Source organism: Myxocyprinus asiaticus, chromosome 20 (genome assembly GCF_019703515.2).
Source record: "Myxocyprinus asiaticus isolate MX2 ecotype Aquarium Trade chromosome 20, UBuf_Myxa_2, whole genome shotgun sequence".
Classification (NCBI taxonomy): Eukaryota; Metazoa; Chordata; class Actinopteri; order Cypriniformes; family Catostomidae; genus Myxocyprinus; species Myxocyprinus asiaticus.
This window is the reverse complement of record NC_059363.1, coordinates 20320353-20344489: the sequence shown is the minus strand read 5'-3', so window position 1 is coordinate 20344489 and position 24137 is coordinate 20320353. Positions and strand designations below refer to the sequence as shown.

The 24137-nt window shown below is 37.9% G+C and overlaps 2 protein-coding genes across 3 annotated transcripts in view; one reads left to right on the top strand and one right to left on the bottom strand.

The window, feature by feature from the left end:
* LOC127411424 (ribosomal protein S6 kinase alpha-1) overlaps nucleotides 1–9903 on the bottom strand; it is a 106638-nt gene extending 96735 nt beyond the window's left edge. The window contains exon 1 of one of the 2 annotated variants that reach the window (XM_051646979.1): nucleotides 9341–9903. In XM_051646979.1, the coding sequence (XP_051502939.1) occupies nucleotides 9341–9403 (63 nt within the window). In that variant the 5' untranslated portion in view covers nucleotides 9404–9903. The remainder of the gene's footprint in view (nucleotides 1–9340) is intronic. The other variant, XM_051646980.1, reaches the window with a different exon arrangement.
* Nucleotides 9904–20928: 11025 nt separating this feature from the next.
* LOC127411072 (connector enhancer of kinase suppressor of ras 2-like) overlaps nucleotides 20929–24137 on the top strand; it is a 39748-nt gene continuing 36539 nt past the window's right edge. The window contains exons 1-2 of the mRNA XM_051646429.1: nucleotides 20929–21088; nucleotides 23804–23961. Coding sequence (XP_051502389.1) covers nucleotides 21037–21088; nucleotides 23804–23961 — 210 coding nt within the window. The 5' untranslated portion in view covers nucleotides 20929–21036. The remainder of the gene's footprint in view (nucleotides 21089–23803; nucleotides 23962–24137) is intronic.

Below are 24137 nucleotides of genomic sequence, written 5' to 3'. Positions count from 1 at the left end.
TTACCAAGAAATTTTGGAGCACTTCATGCTTCCTTCTGCTGACCAGCTTTTTAAAGATGCTAATTTCATTTTCCAGCAGGATTTGGCACCTGCCCACACTGCCAAAAGCACCAAAAGTTGGTTAAATGACCATGGTGTTGGTGTGCTTGACTGGCCAGCAAACTCACCAGACCTGAACCCTGTAGAGAATCTATGGGGTATTGTCAAGAGGAAAATGAGAAACAAGAGACCAAAAAATGCAGATGAGCTGAAGGCCACTGTCAAAGAAACCTGGGCCTCCATACCACTTCAGCAGTGCCACAAACTGATCACCTCCATGCCACGCCGAATTGAGGCAGTAATTAAAGCAAAAGGAGCCCCTACCAAGTATTGACTACATATACAGTAAATGAACATACTTTCCAGAAGGCCAACAATTCACTAAAAATGTTTTTTTTATTGGTCTTATGATGTATTCTAATTTTTTGAGATAGTGAATTGGTGGGTTTTTGTTAAATGTGAGCCAAAGTCATCACAATTAAAAGAACCAAAGACTTAAACTACTTCATTCTGTGTGCATTGAATTTATTTAATACACGAGTTTCACAATTTGAGTTGAATTACTGAAATAAATGAACTTTTCCACGACATTCTAATTTATTGAGATGCACCTGTATATACATACATACACACATACACACACATATATATATATATATATATATATATATGTGTGTGTGTGTATGTGTGTATATATATATATATATATATCTCAGTTGTGCTCAAATGTTTGCATACCCTGGCAGAAATTGTGAAATTTTGGCATTGATTTTGAAAATATGACTGATCATGCAAAAAAACGGTCTTTTATTTATGGATAGTGATCATATGAAGCCATTTATTATCATATAGTTGTTTGGCTCCTTTTTAAATCATAATGGTAACAGAAATCACCCAAATGGCCCTGATCAAAAGTTTACCCTTGAATGTTTGGCCTTGTTACAGACACACAAGGTGACACACACAGGTTTAAATGGCAATTAAAGGTTAATTTCCCACACCTGTGGCTTTTTAAATTGCAATTAGTGCCTGTGTATAAATAGTCAATGAGTTTGTTAGCTCTCACGTGGATGCACCGAGCAGGCTAGATATTGAGTCATGGGGAGCAGAAAAGAACAGTCAAAAGACCTGTGTAACAAGGTAATGGAACTTTATAAAGATGGAAAAGGATATAAAAAGATATCAAAAGCCTTAAAAATGCCAGTCAGTACTGTTCAATCACTTATTAAGAAGTGGAAAATTTGGGGATCTCTTGATACCAAGCCAAGGTCAGGTAGACCAAGAAAGATTTCAGCCACAACTGCCAGAAGAATTGTTCGTGATACAAAGGAAAACCCACAGGTAACCTCAGGAGAAATACAGGCTGCTCTGGAAAAAGACGGTGTGGTTGCACAATATGACGATACTTGAACAAAAATTAGCTGCATGGTCGAGTTGCCAGAAAGAAGCCTTTACTGTGCCAATGCCACAAATGACAACACCTTGACACACCTCACAGATTCTGGCACACTGTAATTTGGAGTGACGAGACCAAAATAGGCATGATTTTTGGTGCCAGACAAGCTGGTTTGAGTATTTCTGTAACTGCAGATCTCCTGCTGTTTTCACGCACAACAATCTCCAGAGTTTACTCACAATGGTGCCAAAAACAAAAAACATCCAGTGAGCGGCAGTTCTGCGGACGGAAACACCTTGTTGATGAGAGAGGTCAACGGAGAATGGCCAGACTGATTCGGACTGACAGAAAGGCTACGGTAACTCAGATAACCGCTCTGTACAATAACATTGAGCAAAATAGCAACTCAAAATGCACAAAATGTCGAACCTTGAGGTGGAAGACGACGACCACATCAGGTTCCACTTTTGTCAGCCAATAACAGAAAGCTGAGGCTGCAGTGGGTGCAGGCTCACCACAACTGGACAGTTGAAGTCTGGAAAAACATTCTTTTTTTTTTAATTTTTATTAAAAAGGGCCAAATAGAAAAGAAAAGCAGCCATCAAATGCCCGGCGTACATGGGAACTCCTTCAATACTGTTTAAAAAACATTGCAGATGAATCCTTCACAAAGTTAGTTGAGAGAATGCAAAAGAAAATTTAAGTACTACCTTAAAATATAATTTTTTTGTGTTACTACATACATCCCATTCTTACATTTGTATTATTTTATAGTTTTGATTTATTCTAAAATGTGGAAAATTGTGTGGAAACACATAAGTAAAAAGAATGAGAAACAGGAAATAAAAGTTTGAAGTTTCATGATGTTGTGCATACTATAGGCTATAGCATGAAAAAGAAAATCAGCATGAGTCAGAATTTTCATTTTCTATAGTTCTACTTTACTCATTGATGAATCAGACATTCAAATCCACACACAAAGGAAACATTAGTGAATAATTTTTTGTTTGTTTGTCAGTTGCATGCAGTCTTTGCATGTAGCTAAGACTGCATGCAAAGTTCTATAAGTAACAGATGAAAGACTAAGGTCGACAGAATAATTGTGGCCCAGTTAACAAGAGGAAACAGAAAGAAGCAAAGACAGACAGAGAGATGAAAGGAAAGGAAGACAGAGTTGAGGAAGGAAAAAGGAGACAAAGAAAATCACAGATGAATAAAATCATGATGAGAAATCAAAAAGATCCACTATTTTTCATGACAAGGGTGGGAGAATTTGACTGCTATTAACAGGTGACATGGATTTTAAAGGGAATGGCAGCAGGAAATCTGGCTCTTAGTTCAGAGTTCCGGATCATAATATCTCCAGATCCCTACTCCCATCATGCACTATGCCTTCTCTCATTTCAAACCACTGCACACACTGACAGATGAGACCAGAAACAAACTGATCATTTTAAACATTTGATATTTACGAAGTAAATTGCTGGAACAATGTGACGCAGTGTGTATGTGATATTTAAAGCAAGAAGATACTAAAGACAACATGAAATCAAAATGGATCCTATTTACTATCTTGCATGTTCCTGGTCTTACAATATTGTGAATGAGTAATGTGAGCACATTATTCCAAATAAAAAATGTCTGTCTTTGTAATCTTTAATCAAACTGTAATAACTTGCTTACATTCCTTTAAAAGACTATGTGTTATTTCCAATTACGATTTTGTTGTCATGACGACATAACGGTAAACCCTGTAATCTGGTAAACACTTTAATGCCAGTAAATCCCTGAGATGGAGTGAGAACAGAAATCCATGACTCCTGGAGCTCATGGAACACTACCTACATGGCCTTCCTGTCCTTTAATGGAAGCACACAGTCTAAAATGTGTTTTCCTGTGTTCTCCACAACACTGAAAATGTAAACTTTGTGTAATCTCTTGAAAGGGTTAGGTTGGAAGTCTCTGTTAGACTGACTCCAGGTTCCATGTAGCAGCAGGGTTTTGATATAACAATACCAATTATATTTTTTCTGCATTAATGATTATAAACACAATCACTGCAAAGCCCCAGTGAACAAGGCAGCCATCACATGGGTCACAGCGCTATGCTAAACCTTATCAGAAGATAAAAGGGGTCATGCAGGTGGAATACATTTTTCCTTGATCTATTAAATTAAACAATTAATTGTACTGTGACAACATATTGTAACTTTCAGAACTCAAAACTTCCTCAGTGAAAAAAGACAATTTATTTCAATTAAGCTGCAAAACCAGCTTATTCTGCACTTAAAGCTGCACTATGTACGATTTTTTTGGTTAAAAATGAACAAATTGCCATTATTGATTAAGTACATCAACAATCAGTGTTCAAAACAATGTCCTTACCTTACCCCAATTCACTACAGTAAGCCTATAAATAAAAAAAATGTGTATTTTGAGATGTCGGGTCGGATTTGGTGGAAAATCGTTGGCTTATGTCGTTCCTCTTTGCGTCATTACGTCATGTCCGTAAATACAGGAAAGAAGTACCAGCTGTCTTATGTTCTGGCTAAGGACGCTGTTCAGTTCAGTTCAGTCAGTCACAGTCACACAGTTCAGGACAGCATCATGGCAGGTTGGATGAATGTTTATCTGTTATCCGTTTGGCGAAGTTGTTTACCTGCTATAATGCTTGGAAACAGTATTTTGTCTGGTAGAGTTGTCATGCTTTTATGAAACTAACATTACATGTGTGTTTACAGATCGCGATGTATCTACGTTGTGCTATGAAGTTACTGTGCATGTTTACTAAATGTACGACTTCTGAAATTGACTTCTTGTAATTGTTATATTGCATAATTAATCATATTATTTTCATGTTTAATAAAGTATATTTTATCCCCATCATTATTGCTCGTTTTATGTTTTTAGTTTACAGTGTTATTACAGTTTCACTGAAGCTGTACCAGTGTTAATTTTAAAATGAATGATAAGAGTAATCTCTTAAACTTTGTGCAATTCCTAGTTGTGTGTAGCACCTGCCACTATGTCTATGCTTCTGCAGAATCCCAATGTTAGAAAATGAATGGCTGAGGTTTATTTTAAAGATCCCGGATCATTTCAGTCCAGTTTCAGCGGCACATTTCAGAATGGCTTTTTTGTGAACCTGTCACAATGTAATGTAGGCTCTGCAAAGATTAAAGGATGGGTCAGTTAAAAACTCCACTGAACTCGAAAGGTACCAAAAAACAAAAGAAAAAAAAAGAAAAAAAAAAAAAGGTTATGTTATTTCTTAAAGGTGCAGTATGTAAGATTCAGAAACCCTTGTTATTAATGACACCTGTGGCTGTTAAGTGAACTGCAGCCAGCTACCTGTTGCTCGTACTCACGCTCATCCACACACTCCACTGGGACGCGAGTGAGCATCAGCCAAAACAATGACGTAACGTACAAAGAGGCTGAACGTGATCCACCGGCATCATGCTGACAGATGAGGTAGCATAATTAATATTAAACAGTTATGATTGTTTTACTACAAACTTTGAGACTAAACTAAAACTACTTATTAGCTAACATAGCATACTGATACACACATACAGCTACATACTACCGAACTATACCAGACAGTTTACTGTTGCACTGCAGTTGTTGCACTATTGTATGTTTTGTATGTCATATGTTGTACTACGAATAAGAAACCAGCTTATTTGCTTAAATTTATCTTGTATACCTGACTTTTAGTATAAAGAGAATATCGTTGAATTTATTTGAAAGTTACGAAGTAAGGTAGCTTGCAATTCGTCAGCGTTAGCAGGCAAGATCAAGTTAGCTAAAATTACACAGATCAATCCTTATGGCACTATATTACACAAGTAATGTAAGCTTACCTGTCTAATAAGAAGAACGCCAATTCAAGGTCGGTTTTGATCCCCAAAACCGAACGAATGTCCCTCCAGGAATCAAATGCCCTGCCGATGTTCACTCTAGTTTTCGCTCGACCATGTTCCCGTTTGGCCAGATGGGATTCAGTAGATAACTGTTTTTTTTTTTTTTTTTGGCTTACTCAGAGTTGTGTAGGAGTCGGTGTTGTGCTGGGAGCCGGACGCTTGCTGGATTCCATCTCTAAGATAACTTTACCTAATGTTGCAGTTTGTTGTCACTGTTGAATAGCGGAAGAGACGCACTGAGGTAAGGCTCTCGGGAGCGCGCATAAACGTCACATCCTTTGGATTTTTCCGGGAAAAGTGACCCGCTCCCTTCGCGTGAAAATCAGTCTACAGGCTTTAATAGGCAACCTAGGAAGTCCTGGAAGGGCTCATTTTTTAAGTTGTGTTACAAGCCGTTCACACATTGGCAAAAAAAAAGGTGAATATTACATGAAAATTGTTACATATTGCACCTTTAATTGTTTAATTTTAAGAGTCAGAAAAAGGGTGAAAAACAGAAAATGTTTTTGGTGCAAAAACTTTGCTAAAATATAAGTGCACCTCGGGAAAAGAAAATCAATAATAGAAAAAAAATCTATGATTATATGACCCCTTTGAATAAAACATCTGCAGTGTAAGTCTTGGATTGATTTTTAGTAGTACAGTCCTCTGGTTTCACTCTTTTCAGTGGTTTGTCCTAAATAATCCTATTCTGTTAAATTGCAGTAGTTCTTCACATTTTCTGGGCATCTGGTAGCTACATGCAGTGTGCATTTTGAGTGAGGAAGTGACAGTCTTTTCTCTCTTTTTTTCAGACAAATAAAATGGGTTGACATCCAGTGCTTATGCCACACTGACACATGTGAAAACACTTTTAGATAATGAGTTCACCTACAAATCAGAGCTTGAGCACTATAAATAGGCCACAGTCTTATGGCCAGACCCACAAAGAAGGCGAGATGTAATTTTTTTCTTTTTTTCTAGCACAAATGTTTTTGTTTTCTTCTACAGCGCTTTTGTTGTTTGAGGAGTGTTAGAACATTGAGAAAATAAATACAGTAAATAACATGTTCCCCTTATTTGTATTGATAGTGTGTTACAGTAGTTCACAGCAGCGACACTTGAAACCAATGATTGGCAATGCTTAGTACACTAGAATGACATTTTTGAAAACCCCCCTAGGGGGCCCCATCCCTTTAGCTATGATCAAATTCAAGTAAGAGCAGGATGCAGGCATCATGAAGAGGACGTCCGACGTACTAATCTGGGAGTCAGAAGAGAGGGAAAAAAAAAAAAAAAAAAAAGAGGAGGAGAGGCATGACAGTGCTGACTGGTACAGAATCTGTAATGTTTACTGAATTATCCCTTCTCATGAAAAGATTGTCAACGGCCATGTGAGTCATGATGGGTATTGTTTACATTCACTGCATGTTATTCTCCATACAGTTCTTATTTAATCACAACAAAATATAGCTACATCATTAGAAAGGCTTAATCTCCAGCTTTGATATTTCACCACTGGGGGTTGCAGAAGGGCCCATTTTTTTTTTGCCTAGGGCCCCCAGAGTCCCTAGAATCGCTATGATTGTAACATGACCATACACCAATCAGCCACAACATTAAAACCACCTGCCTAATATTGTGTAAGTCCCCCCTCGTGCCACCAAAACAGCACCAACCCGCATCTCAGAATAGCATTCACACTACTCGCTTTATCTCAGTAACCCCCTGTAATCATTATAAATAAAAAAGTTTCCCACTGGTAATTATGACTTTATGGTTGTGTTAATTTACATTCAACTTGAAAATATGATCATTCTGACATGACTTAAATGGATAGTTCACCAAAAAATGAAAATTCTCTCATTATCACCCTCATGCCATCCCAGATGTGTATGACTTTCTTTCTTCAGCAGAACACAAACAAATATTTTTAGAAGAATATCTAAAAAAAAAATAAATAAAAAATAAAATCACATAAAAGAAACATAGAAGTAATCCATAAGACTCCAGTGTTTAAATCAATATCTTCTGAAGCAATATAATAGGTGTGGGTAAGAAACAGATCAAAATTTAAGTCCTTTTTTACTCTAAATCTCCACTTTCACTTTTACATTTGAAAGTCACATGTGGTGCCTGTTTATTTTCACTTTCACATGAAAGTTAAAGTGGAGATTTAGAGTAAAAAAGGACTTAAATATTGCTCTGTTTCTCACCCACACCTATTAAATTGCTTCAAAAGATATGGATATGGAGTCATATGGATTACTTTTATGTTTCCTTAATGTAATTTTAAGCTACAAAGGTCTGGTCACAATTCAATTGCACTGTATGGACCTACAGAGCTGAGATATTTTTCTACAAATCTTCGTTTGTGTTCTGCTGAAGAAAGAAAGTCTGGGATGGCATGAGGGTGAGTAAATGATGAGAAATTTCATTTTTGGGTGATGTATTCCTTTAAAATGCAGCATAGTGCAGCATATGTTCTTGGCCTATAGTCTAGGGAAGCTCTTTAGAGTCTTGTGGGATTTATTTAAATGCTCTCGCAAGATTCCTACCAGTACACTTGCAAAATGAAAAAATTTAGACTAGTTTCTGCTGAATTTCTTTCTCTCACCCTCACTTTCTCATCCTTTCTATTTATTTCTCTTTCACTCTTGTCTGCAAAAAGAGCCTCATTCAAAGTTCTGAGAAGAAATGTTCCTTCCTGCAGCTAACCTGCTGTAGGCTGATTAATTAGTGAACCCATTACAGGGGCTGAGCGACCAGGAGGAAATTGTGTTAAAAGTCCATTTGTGCTCAGAATCACACAGATTACAACGATGGAAACAAAAGAGTTGTGGCAATCTTAACAATTTGCCTGTTAATGTGAATCTCAAAGGAGCTCAGAATCAGTTTGAGAGCAAGATAACAAATCAAATCTTCATCCGTCCATTTCAATTAATCTCTCAGGCAATACTGTCTCTGCTTGCCTTATTATAAATCTGGGCCACTGGGTGAGGTTAGTGGCACAAATTCCACTGCTGTTCATGAAAATAAACGTGAATTAAGATTGTTTACTGTACTACTAGGCTCAAAGTAACTAAGAAGTACACTGTTTAGTGCAGCTAACACCGCAGTCTGTCTGTATGTGCATGATCAAAAGATAGATCAAGCTAACCAAAGATGTATCTTTGCATGCATCAAAAAGAAAGGAAATGTAAAGTTTTGAAGAAAAAAAAACATCACACTTTGCAAAACCCCAACGTTTATTACTTAAGCTCAGCGTACTGATGCATGTGAATCATTACGAACATGAGACTGTTATTGGGAGACTAGATTCTCTATGCTGTGGAATGGAGATTTATCCTTAACAACTGTGTTCACCAAAAAAAAAAAAAATAATAATAATAATAATAAAAATAAAAAAATATCCCAATAACAATGTGGAAATAAAAGAGGAAACAATCTTCATGGACAGTCCTTGAGTGTTAAGAACAGACAGATGCATCTGATGCCCATTCAGTCGGTGTAAGTGATTTAAAAAGTTTGCTCATGCATGTCAACAATAGATAAATTATATTTATTCCTTTAACATTTCACATGTACCCTGCCCAAGAGAAGCCAAATTACACTGAAGAGATTGGGGAAAGGGCCGGTTCACTGAGCAGTTGGTAACAAACAAAAAACAAAAAACCTATTCCTATATTGGAGTTTTATTAAATGCCAGTATGAGGATGTGTGTTGACATATGGATGATACAAGCTCCAATGTTACAAAACATCTGACCTGCGCTGACTTCAGTGCGCTGCGCGTAAAGCTCGCGCTCAAACAGAGCATTGAGTGAAGACTGCCAGTGCCAACCATGCCTACATAACTCTGTACCACTGTGATTTGAGATTACAAACAGATAACCTGTTTAAGGCGTTTGAAAATATCTATAAGTCACAAATCCTTATAGTCGCACATTAAATCAGTGAAAGTCAGTTCATTTTAGAGCTGTGATTTCACCACCACTCACCTCCGTCTCCAACTGCACCAGCTCCATTTTGGGCCATGGTTCTGCCAGTTGAGCAAGTGGCATGGTGCGCGCTCCTTCAGTCTCTCCAAACTACTCAGATGTGGACGGGAATTTCTTCTGAACCCGTGAATTCCGAGCTCGAAATGGAAAAACACAATCTGTCCCTTCGGACCCGACTTTACAGTCCAAACTGCACGCGCACAACCGCGCCGTAGACAAATAAAAGCTGTTATTCCTGTTTAAATGACGTGGTTGGGTTCCCCTCCCGGTCCCGGTGTGGAATAGGAGCAGCACAGTCCGTTGCTGGAAATAAATAATTTTCTTCCACTCTCACACACTCAGGTGGACTCGGGTTTAGAGGAACAAGTGCTTCGCGTTAGTACATCTGCGGTCGTGGCGATGCAACGCGTCTCTTCCGAGGAAATTAAAAACGGATGTTGTTGTAATGCAGCGGATGTCTCGGCAGATTTCTTGACTGATTTCTGCAAGAATAGGCATAGACGCGAAGCCGCTGCTGTCAGTGCGTTCCGCTCCAACTCGAATCCACGGCGTAAAGCGCCTGAGCTCGAGCCTGTCATTGGTTTGAAGACATTCCTCGGCCAGCCCCTTTCTCCCTTTCTACAACTACCCTCCGCTGACGCCCCTGTCTGGACACTTTTTTACTGCAAGCTCACAACAGCAAGGGCACAACCAGTGAGAGGAATCAACTACTTTATGTCTTTACAATAAGGCTCTAATCGTTAAGATTAGTAAATGCACGAGGCATCGTTAACTAACAATGATTTTACAGCATTTATTAATCTTGTTTAATGTTAATTTATATATTTACAGTTAATAATTTACAGTTAACATGTTTCATGTTCACAATGCATTAACTAATGGTAATATGCAGCCTGTAGGCTTCTATACAACATTTAATGTTAAAATGTTCTACAGTAGGCTATGTTGAAATTAACATTAAAGGTGCACTGCACTCAAAATCATTCGTTTTCCGTTTCAGATGCCAATATAGTCCTTATTCACGCTAGCGCCATCTTTGATTTTTAATGGTTATGACAACGAGGCTGTGAGGGATAGACTTACAGTCTCTTCAATGGGCTGTACTACAATTTAAAGTGTTTTTGCATCGAACAACACATTGAAAAAATATCTTTCTAAGAGCATTCAGTAGACAAAAAAACTCCAGACTACATGAGTTGTGGAAAATCGGATGTGATCAAGGAGATTTTTACAGATTTATCCCGTGTGTGCCTATTGAAGAGATGGTAAGTCTATCCCTCACACCCTCGTTGTCATTCCCGTTAAAAATCTAAGATGGCGCTAGCGTGAATAAGGTCCATAGAAATTCACTTTTCACAGTTACCTTTGATTACTTTAATCCATGAGTGAAAGTGTCCAATATCAGGCTGGTTACTGAAATAAAGGAAGTTGTATTCGGTTGGTCAGGTGATTCTAACATGGCAGCCCCCATGAGGAGACCTTCTCCATGTAGAATAAAACAGCTTTTATAAGGTTACTGATATAACTGAAGTCCTCATCTCATGTGAGTGATCATGATTTTAGACATATATTTCAAAATCACAATTCATTTCTTAAGGAGTAAATCTTTTTTAATGAGGAACAAATTACTGAGTGCACCTTTAAGAAATATTAAAACGTATTGTTCAGTGTTCGTGTTAACTGATGTAGTTATGATAATCTATTATATATTAATTTAAAAAATATATATTAATTCACCACAGTGGCATATTTTGCCTTCACATTTTAAATACTATGTGGGGCATTTAGGTCATTTTAGGTGGCATTTCTGCCACTTTTGAGAAAGAATGCAAATCATTCAGTGGATATCAAGTGTTATTTACCAGAAAAATTCCAGCAACAGATAAAGGTGGACCTGTCAAGAAAATGTCCTCGTCCAGTTTTACTACAAAATCAAAAAACACAAGTACTGTATGGAAGTATATTTTGTACAAAAATGAAGCCAATTTTTAAAGTCATTAAGATTTTTGCACATTTTACCACCCAATTTCTCTTTACTGCAATGTGAAAAAAATTATAGATTATTAAATTGTAAAGTATTTATACATCATAGTGGAATTGCTTTGGTACTGCCTTTCATTTTTGCTGATTAATATTTTAAAATCATTGCACAACTGCATATTTTTTATACTGTAATACTGTAATGAGAATCATCACTGAAAACAAAGTATAAGTCAATCATCCGAAAAAGTTGCAATAATGAAAATTGGGGAGTAAAATGTTTCCTTAAAATAATGTCACAATGCAAATAATCTTAATGACCCTGCATATAGGCTTAATTTTCTTTTATGGCAAATACAATGTTTCTTTGTTTGTTTGTTTGTTTGTTTTGTGTGTGTTAAATGTGACCAGGACATTTTCTTAACAGGTTTTGTGAGAATCAACGATATACTTACTTATAGGTACTTGCAACCAAGCATTGGCCAGTGATGGCACAAATATATTCTTTTGCATCATGCTAAGACTGTTGTGCAGTCATGTTAACTGGAATTTTCTTGCAGGCTTGCCCATTTTTTGACAAAGGCTGCGATATGCCAGTACCTCTTGATTTCGTCATTCTCTCAAAGGGAGCAGAGAAGAGTAACTGTTGCTTCTCGTTGAGAGTGGTTACCACTAGCAACCAGAGACCATCTGCCAGCGTGCTGGTGAATCTGCTGCCAGATATTGCAAGGAGAGTAAAACAGGGTATGAATGGTCTTCTTTATGAGCTGGTAGTGGGTGGATATGGAGTGTGCATGATAGAGGACTGTTTCATTGAGTCTAATGATAGTGCAAAGCTTTTCTGTAAAAATGTTTTTTAATGGCCCTCAAATCCACTAATGAATTAGGCAGGGCATGTCAGACTAAACTGTGTTAAGCGAGACATTTTTAAAAGACATCAAGAGTAAGATCCCTAATGGAACACAAAGACATGAAAAATCCTAAAGAGTGGCAGCCTTAAAGAATTAAAATTCCAAAAATTTGAATTCTGTCATTATTTACTCACCCTCATGTTGTTCCAAACATGCATGATGTTATTTCTTCAGTGGAACACAAAAGGTAATGTTAGAGACTGACATCATCAGTCACCATTCACTATCATTGCATTTTTTTTTTTCATTCAATGATACTGAATGGTGTATGAGGCCTAAATTCTGCCTAATATCTTGTTTTGTGTTCCACGGAAGACAGAAAGTCATACGAGTTTGGAACAACTCGAGGGTGATCAGGCTACATGATGACAAAATTTTCATTTTTGGATGAACTATCTCTTTAAATAGTAACGAAAGAAGACTGGAAAGTCTTTGCTAAATGCTAAATGTATCATGGCTTTGATATTAAATAGTATGTTTTTATTTATCTTTTTCCCTAACATAATCATTCATAGACATTAAAAACACTCCCTCTGGTGAGTGTGTATTCTGCACGGAGCTACAGTGGTCTACAAACAGCTATTACAGTATGTACAAAACATAGATATCAGATACACTCTCCATTCTTAGCTGTCCTTGCTGGCTTCGATTGTCTTACACTTTACTGTCGCTGCTGACGTGGGCTATTACAGTGACGACCTAGCAATCTACCTGCTAGCCTGCCACTACAATTGATGTGCTGTACATTTCTTTGGGTGAAAAGTGTCTTCTAGAACAGCTAGTGCTCGGTTATAGTCCTTGCACTGCTAATGCTTATATTGCATGACTTCTCATTAAAGGTGACTCTCCATATGATTTATTCTTGCTTACAAGAGCCTCAATATACACTACCAGATATATAAAGGTACCACCACATTGATAAAAAAAAAAAGTTAGCGTTATCTTCAAAGCTGCATACCTCTATACATAATGCAAGGGAAATACTTGAAACTGACACTGCTGTATCTGTTCTGTACAGCCGTCCATCTCTATTCCAGACATACAGTAAAAACTAAAACCCACAAAACCCACTTGATGCTTGATGTTTGGTTTCAAACTCTTAGAGCCTTTCCCAAACTGTTACCTGTTCCACAACATCAAATCTTTGATAATTCAGCCTATCTGACCTTGAACAGAATGAAATGGAGAGATGGCTTTTTTTTTTTTTTTTTTTTTTTTTTAAGGAATGCAGTACATTCTGAGCACCACTGAAATGCTGGATACACACAGCTAGTGGGGTCTGAATGAAACAGTAAAAGGTTTAGATTTTATGTAACAATTATATAAAATATTATATTATATAACATTTATGTAAAACATCAATTTTTGCCATATACCACCTAATCCTTGTAAGAAGTGTGCAAAAATGGTGAGAATGAACATCAAGAACAAGAGTTGTTTTTATAGCTTTGCAGCTTTGGAGATTTTAATACTAATGCCATTAGTCAGTAGATTTAACTCAACAATGCCACCTAAAGGCTGGTGATATATCGATATATCTGGCTTGAGTGGATCTGGAATCTAGATGATTTGTATAGAGTTGCTTGAGATCTTATTGCACTTTTCTGACACCTGTTGTGGACCTGTTGACATTGTTTATATGTCATTCCTGCCACAGTGCACAGATTGATGTGTTCAGATGTGAAGTTTGTTGTATATGTGAAACTGATGTTGACCTGACAGCCTTACAAGTCAAGAACATGCCTGTCTGGTTAACTGTTGGCTCCTTCCCAGTTTAAAAGAGTCACATTTAGTAATCAGGCATTAATCTATTAGCTAATCAATTAACAAGCTAAAACCACTCTGAAATGCAGCACAGATGGTACAGATGTAACGGTAGCCAGCTAGTACGTGATAGCTGCGTAAATAAACCTCACTCTCCTGGTGTTAAGAGATGCACTAGCCCAGGAGTGATGGCGGGAGCTGTGGTGCATAAGCTTCTGCTTATTCCCCATCTCTGAGCACCACTCATGAAATGAGGGCACTCCAGTAGACCTCCAACCCCTTAAAAAGAACCTGTCTGATCATGACGCTAGTTAGGACCCAACTCTTTAAGTGCCTATTCTCAACATCAATGACCACACCATCGCCCAATATACAGAGTCTGGGGCAAAATGAAATCCGAGTGCCCAATACATCACATACAAGACTCTGAACTTTCAACCAAAATTCCTGGATCTTAACACACCCCAAAAGACATGGGTTATGTCTTCATCCTCTGATTGCATCGCCAGCAGGTGGGTGTGTCTTTAAGACCAAGCCTATACAATCTAGAGGTGGTCCAATAAAATCAGTGTAAAATCTTGAATTGCATAAGGTGCACCCTTGCATCTCTAGATGCAGACTTGATTTTTTTAGAATCCTAGCCCACTCTCCCTCCTCCAATACCAAGTTTAAATCTTTCTCCCATAATCTCTTGAGAGAGGTTGAAGCTCTGTCCTCCAGACTCTGAATTAGCAGGGAGTAATACACTGATGCCTCATGACCTTTTCCAAATGCAGTAATCACCACTCCCAGAGTATCTGCCACTTTAGGGGGGTGTATGCTACTCCCAAAAATAGTTCAGAGCAGGTGTCACAGCTGTAAATCCCTAAAAACAAATCTCTGGGGATCACAAATTGTTGAACCAGATTTTCAAAGGAACTCAACACTCAACTCTCATACAGGTCACCGAGCGTAGAAACCCCCCTCACAATCCACTCTGACCAACAGAAAGGGGACTTATTAATACATATTTTTGGGTTCATCCATATGCTTGAGGCAACATTTAAATAAATGTCCGAATTAAACACTCTGGACACTTTTGTCCATACTGAGTGTAAATGCAAGATAACGGGGTGTAACTTAACTTCTCCGATTAGTTTGATAGAAAGGCTTTGCAATGGCGAAATAGGGGAAAGAACTTCCTGTTCAATACAAAACCAGTCAGGGGCTCTCTCAGGTGAAAGCGACCAATGAGCCAGATGTCTGAGACCGAATGCATAGTAATAAAACAAAATCTTGGGTAGGCCTAGCCCACCTTTGTCAATCTGTCTATGCAGTTTACCGAAATGTAATCTGGGACGTTTCCCATTCCAAATGAAGGACTTCGCTATGCTATCAAATTGCTTGAAATAAGAGAGGGGGACATTTATAAGGAGTGACTGTAGCAGGTAGTTTAATTTTGGAATACAATTCATTTTAATAACATTAACCTTCCCAATCATCGATAAATGTAATGAAGCCCACCTGCCCACATCACTCAAAGACCTTTTTATTAAGGGGTCAAATATAACTCTTAACTAAATCACACAAATTTGCTGGAAATAAAATACCCAAATACTTAATGCCCTGTTTGGGCCACTGGAAGGTGCCCGGCTGAAAGGCCGTTATCAGACAGTACGCTGTCAGAGCCAAAGCTTCGGATTTAGACCAATTAACTCTGTATCTCGAGAATTTAGAAAAGGAATTATTAATTCCGTGGAGGCAAGGCATAGATCTAGTAGGGCCAGAGACGAATAATAAAATATCATCTGCGTAAAGCAGAAGCTTATGCGCCACAGCTCCCGCCATCACCCCTGGGCTAGTGCATCTCTTAACACCAGGAGAGTGAGGTTTATTTACGCAGCTATCACGTACTAGCTGGCTACCGTTACATCTGTACCATCTGAGCTGCATTTCAGAGTGGTTTTAGCTCGTTAATTGATTAGCTAATAGATTAATGTCTGATCACTAAATGTGACTCTTTTAAACTTGGAAGGAGCCAACAGTTAACCAGACTGGCATGTTCTTGACTCGTAAGGCTGTCACGTCAACATCAGTTTCACATATACAAAAAACTTCACATCTGAACACATCAATCTGTGCACTGTGGCAGGAATGACATATAAACAATGTCAACAGGTCCACAACAGGTGTCAGAAGAAAGCAAGCAAAGTGCAATAAGATCTCAAGCAACTCTATACAAATCATCTAGATTCCAGACCCACTCAAGCCAGATATATCGATATATCACCAGCCTTTAGGTGGCATTGTTGAGCTAAATCTACCGACTAATGGAATTAGTATTAGAAATCTCCAAAGCTGCAAAGCTATAAAAACAACTCTCGTTCTTGATGTTCATTCTTACCATTTTTGCACACTTCTTACAAGAATTAGGTGGTATATGGCAAAAATAGATGTTTTACATAAATGTTATATAATATAATATTTTATATAATTGTTACATAAAATCGAAACCTTTTACTGTTTCATTCAGACCCCACTAGCTGTGAGAATCCAGCATTTCAGTGATGCTCAGAATGTGTGCTTTGTGCTGTGATCTGATTTCCAGCCAAAGAGCTGCATCACTTCGCCCCCGATAACCTCAGGGAGTCCCTGTCTGGATCACATAAAAGATCATGTGAAGATGACTCATTCTTAACACATTACACTGCAGCTGTGCATGTTACATTTAGACACACTACAATTATACACCCCCAGCCTTACACATGCAAAAGCATGCAAAACTCTCACCATTTGCTCATATTATTATTTCTTGAATTACTACAACTATATGCTCCCCTCCCTGACTCCTTAGTAACACACACACACAATTCACCAGGATGTCGGCCCGCCCGCCTCCCAACACTCAACATTACACACACCCATGCTCATATGTGAATTGTTGGACAATCAGTAGGTTGTGTGTGTGGGTGTGAAACAAGGCATGCAGCAGACCGCAGCAGCCATAGAGCTGCTGTGGGCTGAACAATCACTGGACGACAGGAAAATCTTAATGGCAGTTCTGAGTGGCATAATGCCAGTCCTGTAATTCCATGAACATGTACATTAACTATAATAATGTGTGTATGGTCAATCACTGTGTTTGAAACAGTAAATTCACACTATTTTCAAAACTTCATTTTAATGGAATTAAGTATGTGGTGTACAGGCATTGCACAGTATGTACATTTTCTGTTTACTTTGTATACTGTATATTATCTCATTCTTAAATGACAACAATTGCATTATGTACATGGCACTGACAAGCCTTGGTACTATTTCTTACAATGTAATCTGTTCATCTCTTGTTTAGTGTAGTAGGCAGTACATATATTACACTGAAAGAATAAGAAGTAAAGTGTTGAGCATTTTTAAGTAGTAGACAGTATAAAGTAAACTGTGGTTGGCCTGAGACGGTAACTGAAAAGAAGGGATGAACTCTTTGTGCACTTGACAAATACGCTCATCCTCAGGTTGCTCTAGAGTGTTTATCCGAGTAATATGGGAAGTGTAAGTCAGCTAAATGACAAATTAGTAATTAGTAGCATACAATTGATGTAGTATGCAGTACAAAGTGTATACTGATATTGCTTACAGTATGACCAACATGATCACACAGGAACTCAACATGTTGCTACCGAATGTTCCAGTTCCCTGACATCGACCCCATTCTGCCGAGTTACTGACAAGCTCCATCTCCAATCAGACATCTTTGCATCAGTTCAAATGCATTTACCTTTTCCTGTGTTACTATTGATGCACCAGCAGCCTCTCACACACACACATGAGTTAATGCTGAGCAAAAATCGAAGGTTGCATTTTTTACTCCAAGATTAAATTTTTACTCTGCTCAGGGTTAGGTTTAGGGATGGGATTTGGCAATCCAAACGTTTGGCAATCCAATCAAATAATGAGTCATGAAGGAGATGCTTCTGGTTCATTTGTCCACTACAAATGAAAGGTCAAGTTAAATTTCACTGTGGGATGCAGTATTCAATACGTTGTGCTCGAGTTGTATACTACACATTTGGCAAATTGTCATTTGCCATAAATCATGCATACAGAAACTTTGCATGCCGTGCAAAATATACATACTGCACACTACTGTCTTTCAAAAATAGTATGCCATTCTGAATGTGTTTTTAAGCTAAAGAGGCCTTTGTTGGAAAACGGATGGAAAAGTCTCCAAATATACTCAAACATCTCAGAGCCATTTGCATGAAACATATTTTGTATGCAAAACACACAAGACAGCTGCTTTTAAATCTTATGCAAAACTAGAAATGGCAAAGGACTGTACAGCACATTTGAATACATTAATGTAGATTAAAATGAAATAGCACAGTATCTTTTAGAGAGACAGAGAGTGAGGGAGGGAAGAGGGGAGAGAGTGCTTGATTGATGTGAATATGCATTACTTGACGTAAACTCTGTCTTTCTTCCAGGTGTGAATTCATTTCCATTTGAGTTTCATAATTATTTTTTTTTTCTTAGCATCCACCTTGAGAAATATAACCAGTAAAATCTAATTATGAAAAAACGGATAGGATCAGAGCCCTGTTAGAAGTCATCTAAATGAAAGCAAACATCTATAAAGCAAGAGCAACATACAAAAGGAAGGATGGAAATTGAGTTTACTGTTTAATGATACAGTACATGGAAAAGAAGAAAAGGACTGAAGACAGAAAATATAAGATCACTTTGAGCCTAAAAAATAAATAAATAAATGTAACAAATTTACGCTTTAACAAATTGTACGTCTAATTCTAGACAGAGTAAGTCTCATGCAGTTGTGCTATAGGCAAAGCAATCTAAAATTCTATAAAATATGGTAAAAAAATAAAAAAATAAAAAGTGCTGGAAAAAAGTGATTCTCTTTTCTTACATTTACCATTGTCAACATGTAGAACCTGATGTGTTCAGGCACGCAAAAGACTGAATGGTATTTGGCTATTTCTTTCACCCATCTAGAGCTTGAGAGTTAGGATGACAGCCTCAGGGACTGAATCTGTCAGATTTACACTGTAGGCCTACTTAAATACAGAGGTCTGAGAACCAATACACTTGGCAAATGTGGTACTTGATATATATATATATATATATATATCATTTTTTTTTTTTTTTTTTTTTTTTTTCACCCAATTTGGCATGCCCAATTCCCAGTGCGCTTTTTAAGTCCTTGTGGTCGCGTAGTGATTCGCCTCAATCGGGTGGCGGAGGACAATTCCCAGTTGCCTCTGCGTCTGAGACCAACAACCCGCATCTTATCACCTGGCTTGATGAGCGCGTTGCCACGGAGACATAGCGCGTGTGGAGGCTTCACGCCATCCACCGCTGCATCCGCGCTCAACTCATCACGCGCTCCACCGAGAATGAACCACATTATAGCGACCACGAGGAGGTTACCCCATGTGACTCTACCCACCCTAGCAACCGGGCCAATTTGGTTGCTTAGGAGACCTGGCTGGAGTCACTCAGCACGCCCTGGGATTCGAACTAGCGAACTACCCAGGCCCCCGAATACTAAATAAATATTACATTCAAACATTGTATTAGTAAAATCTTTCATTAAACAATTTTATTCAACCATTACCATACTATTATTATTATTATTATTTATTATTATTGTTATTATTATTAATTCTTTGTAACATGTAAAGAACAGGGGATTTTGAATTATATTCCAGGTCAGGTCATCCCAGTACACATAATGCCACCATATCTCAGTGAAACTATTGTCAAACAGTTCAAGAGCTTTAAGGATATATTTCATAAGGCCACTCAAAGCTCATCCGCCTCTTTGCGCTACAATAGAATGCAAATAAAATCATACACTTGTTGTGCTTTTGAAGCGGCAGTCCTTTTATGTTTCAGCAGTCACTATCAACTATTCCATATCCTCTCTATAGCCTTATTTTACCGCATATAAACAGAGAGATGCACTCTCTTAACAACATGCTGGGTTTTAATGGGAGGCATAAATTATATAGTCCATTTGACCCAAGACTGCATGATGATTTTTAAGACATGACTTATCATGTGCGAACAATTATGTAAAACATTATGCATTCACACAAACACGCAAAACAGATCCCAAAGTTCTCATTTCACACACGAACAGTAGGCGGCGTTAGAGCGCAGTACAATGTTTATGGGAAAGTTGCCTCGCTTTGGGGTTGTCCAGGGGTGCATTCCATTCAGAAGTGATCATGCCAATACTCTGTTCCCTTCGAAGAGCTTTGGAGGGCTAAATGGTGCGGGGCTTAAAACAAGGGTCATTCGGAACTCACTTTTTGATCGCCACTCATCATGACTGTTCTCCCTTAAAAGTGCTAAAACAAGCAATTACAACCCCCATATTTATACCATGATCAATGGAATCATGTAAATGCTTCACAATGCCCCACCAATGTTCAAGCCAAATCTGCGCCCTTGTTTAAGGGGCGGTTAACACCGAACGCGTTATCGCTCTTAAAAAACCTAGACGCAGCGCAACGCGTTTAACAAAACGCAGGTGTTCTTTTTTTACCTGACGCGACGCGACATTCAAAGACGCCCATCTAGCCTAGCGCATGTAAATTTACCTAGAAAGACGGATACAAACACGTTTTTGTTGTGAACGGCCCTTAACACTTCCAAAAAGAACTAAGAAAAACGTTGTTATTGCACCAAAAAAATATATAAATAAATAAAATAACAATAAATAAATAAATCATGCGTTGGCATCTAAATTAACTGCTTTTATTCCATCAAAAATGATATTCAATCTGACTAAATTTACCTAACAAAAGTCAACATTTTGACTTTTTGTTAACATTTTGTTAGGTAAATTGACAGTTTCATCAACCCCTCCCTGCAAACCTAGAAAGGTGCAGTATGTAGGTCAGAATCACGGCCTGACAGCAGCTCCGCACTTCATTGGCTGACTGCGCAGCCTTTACCTGAGGGAAGGTGTGCCAGCTACAGGATGCACTTTTCTTTCTTTTGATCCAGTTCAGGACACTTCAGGGATTTGAATAGATAATGGAGTCTGTAACGTCTTGGAGTGCCGAGAGAGTTAGCGAGTGGCTCAAAGGTAACAGCGCGTGTTTGTTTGTTTTTGTGCTGTTAGCGACCGACAGGTAACTTTCTATCAGTAGGCAAAGAGATATGGCCGAATAAAACGGGAACAACAAAAATCCCTATGGAGGACAAGGTGTGAAGTGGAATCAGGAAGCGCGTTTGTTTGTTGATATGCGCTTGTTCCTAACTAAATCTCAGCTGGTGAACACAGGAGAGAAAATACTTCACAAACAGACGTCGTGTAGATCCACCGTGCGTCTTCTCGTTTCCTCGTACACAAACTGTTGAAATCTGCTGCTGTCATTCTCTGTGCGAGTACAGTACTCGTTGTTATTGTTATTAACATAGTAATTCATTAGTAATGTAATGTTTATAACAAAGTGAATAATGTAACTATGAATGCAACGCAGAGTTACTATTCTTTTGCCTCATCTGGCACATTCGTCAACAGCCTAGATAACATAATTGTGTTTTTACTTTGTATTTCTATTATCTTATGGTCTTAGATATGACTTGATACTATCAAGTATGTCATAGTGTGGAAGAACTCCGCCCCCTCAAATGTTTTCGTTGTATATCTATATCTCATAACTTCCAATAACTAGTTTTCAACTGGTTTCACAGTAGTTTTGTGATTCACTGATTGTTTCTCACAGCCGGTTGCTCAAGGAATTCCACACTTCTTGCATAATATCAAATCTCCTTGCTTTTTTCTTAAGAGGAGTTTTGCAAACAGATCTAAACATAGTTTCAATTGTTTCCTGGCCTTCATAGGAACAATTAAGTAAATGTTAAGCCTTTGATATACAGGGAAATACAAGCATTAACTAAAACTTAAAGTATTAGAATGAATGCCGTTTATGAATCAGGGCTACAATTATACATGTATGTACATTTTAAGTGAATGTATTTATTTTTTGAAGTCCTTAATCAATTAGACTATGATAGATATATAAATATATCAGCTTGTATCTTGGTAAATCATTCAAATCCCATTTCAAAACTCTCTATTAGTATAATACAGCCAAACTGCCTCTTTTTAAAAATGTTATTTTTTATTTTTTATAGCTATCTAAATCTTTTCACTGCTTGCTATTGGTTTACACTTAATTAAAAAGGATTCTATTATGAGTTTTCAGTATACTGGTTTCATGATACTAGATAATACAGTGCATGTGTTATAAATCTAGAAAAGTTTAAAATCTAGTTTCAGATGGTTATGAGCCTCAGATCTTTTGGCACTGGTTGATGTTGCATAAAAATCAAACTCAAAGGAATTTCCTTCAGGGCACAAAATCCTTGGGTTTCACCAGCTCAGAGAAATAAGCTTAAACCCTAAACATTTGCTGATCCATTTGAGCCTGGTCTGTTTGTGTGTATGAGCACACAGTAGTTTACACAGCAATATACAGACAAGAAGATTCCATTTAGCACCAGCATCCTTCAGCTAGATGTTCACATGAATCATTCCAAAATTAGCATAATAATACATGTCAAAAATAAGCAAAAATCCCAAAGTTTTGTCAAGTAAATACACGGCAGGTGTGTGTTTGAATTGCAGCAACAGCTGGCTGCACAGCTTCAGTGTGCTGGACACTGTCATGCTACACCATTCATTTCCTTCCATTATAATGGTATTTATGGTATTTAAGGTATTTATGTGTGTTTCCTTTTATTCATAAATTGTTGTCATCTTTCTCTTACTCACTGCATCACAAACTACTTTTCTTTAAAGGTGCACTCAGTCATTGTTTTATGCCTGTCATCTTGGACTTACACTGATCCCTAGTGTTGTGGTTGCAACATCATTCAAATGCAATAGTTTTCAGATACTGAGGCTATTGTAGAAATTCACTATTCACAGTCATTCACTGGTAGCGCGCTGCGTCAGCAGCAATGGGAAAGCACAGTTCAATCCCCATTCAAATGAGGAATTAATCACGTTTGTATAAACAATCACAAGTGTGATAAGGAGGTTGTATTTTTATCCCTAACATTGCATTTAGTCTCTACTAATGTTTCAGCCTGATCTCACAAAAAATTCAGCAAGTGTGTGCCGATTTTCTTTAGCCGAAATCGGTATACACTGACCGAATTGGAAAACACTGCCTCCAGAGGCTAAAGCGGTAAGTGTTTTAGAGCATATAAACTAGTGTGACATCCATTTATATCCAGGAGAGGTCACCAGAAGTCAGTTGTAAAAAGGATTGTTTTCAGCTGAACAGGGTGTAAAACAGTGAAGAGAAACGCAATTACTTTCCCTTGTGGCACGTTGAGTCAGTTGCATGGGAGACCACAGTTCAATCCCCATTCAAACAAGGAAGTAATCACATCTGTATAATTGCATTGCATTTTGTCTCTACTAATGGTTAGGGTTAGATTTGGGTTTTGGTTGGGGGGTTGATTAAATAAAATAAGCATTTCTCTTCACTGTTTTACACCCTGTTCAGCTGAATTTTTTTTTTTTTTTTACAACTGGCTTCTGGGACCTCTCCTGAATATAAATGGATGTCACACTTGTTTATATGCTCTTACCACTTTAGCCTCTGAAGGCAGTGTTTTCAAATTCGGTCAACGTATACCGATTTCAGTTAAAGCAAAATCGGCACACACTTGCCAAATTTTATGTGAGATCAGGCTGATTAGAGTATACAGAATATATACAGTAAATGTAGATATTGCTGTTTATAGATCAGTAACTTTGCAATGCCTTTTTTGTGTTTGTCAGGTCTAGATGCTTCTCTACAGCGGTACTCATTCTCTGAGTGGCAGCTCTCTGGCTCTGATCTGCTGCAGCTCTCCTCTGCCAGGCTGGCGAAACTCGGAGTGCAAAAAATCGGGCATCAGGAGCTCATACTGGAATCTGTGGAAAAACTCTGTGCTTTGGTAGGACTCTAGAGCACTGTGTGTGTGTATGTGTGTGTGTAAAAATGCCTAAAGGCTTAGTCTAGTGTTAGAGTTAGTCTGATTATTATTAGTCTATATTATAAACAGTATATATAAATGTTCCCCATAAGGATAAAGTTTGTGTGCTTGTGTGACATTTGGATTGGCCAAGCCAG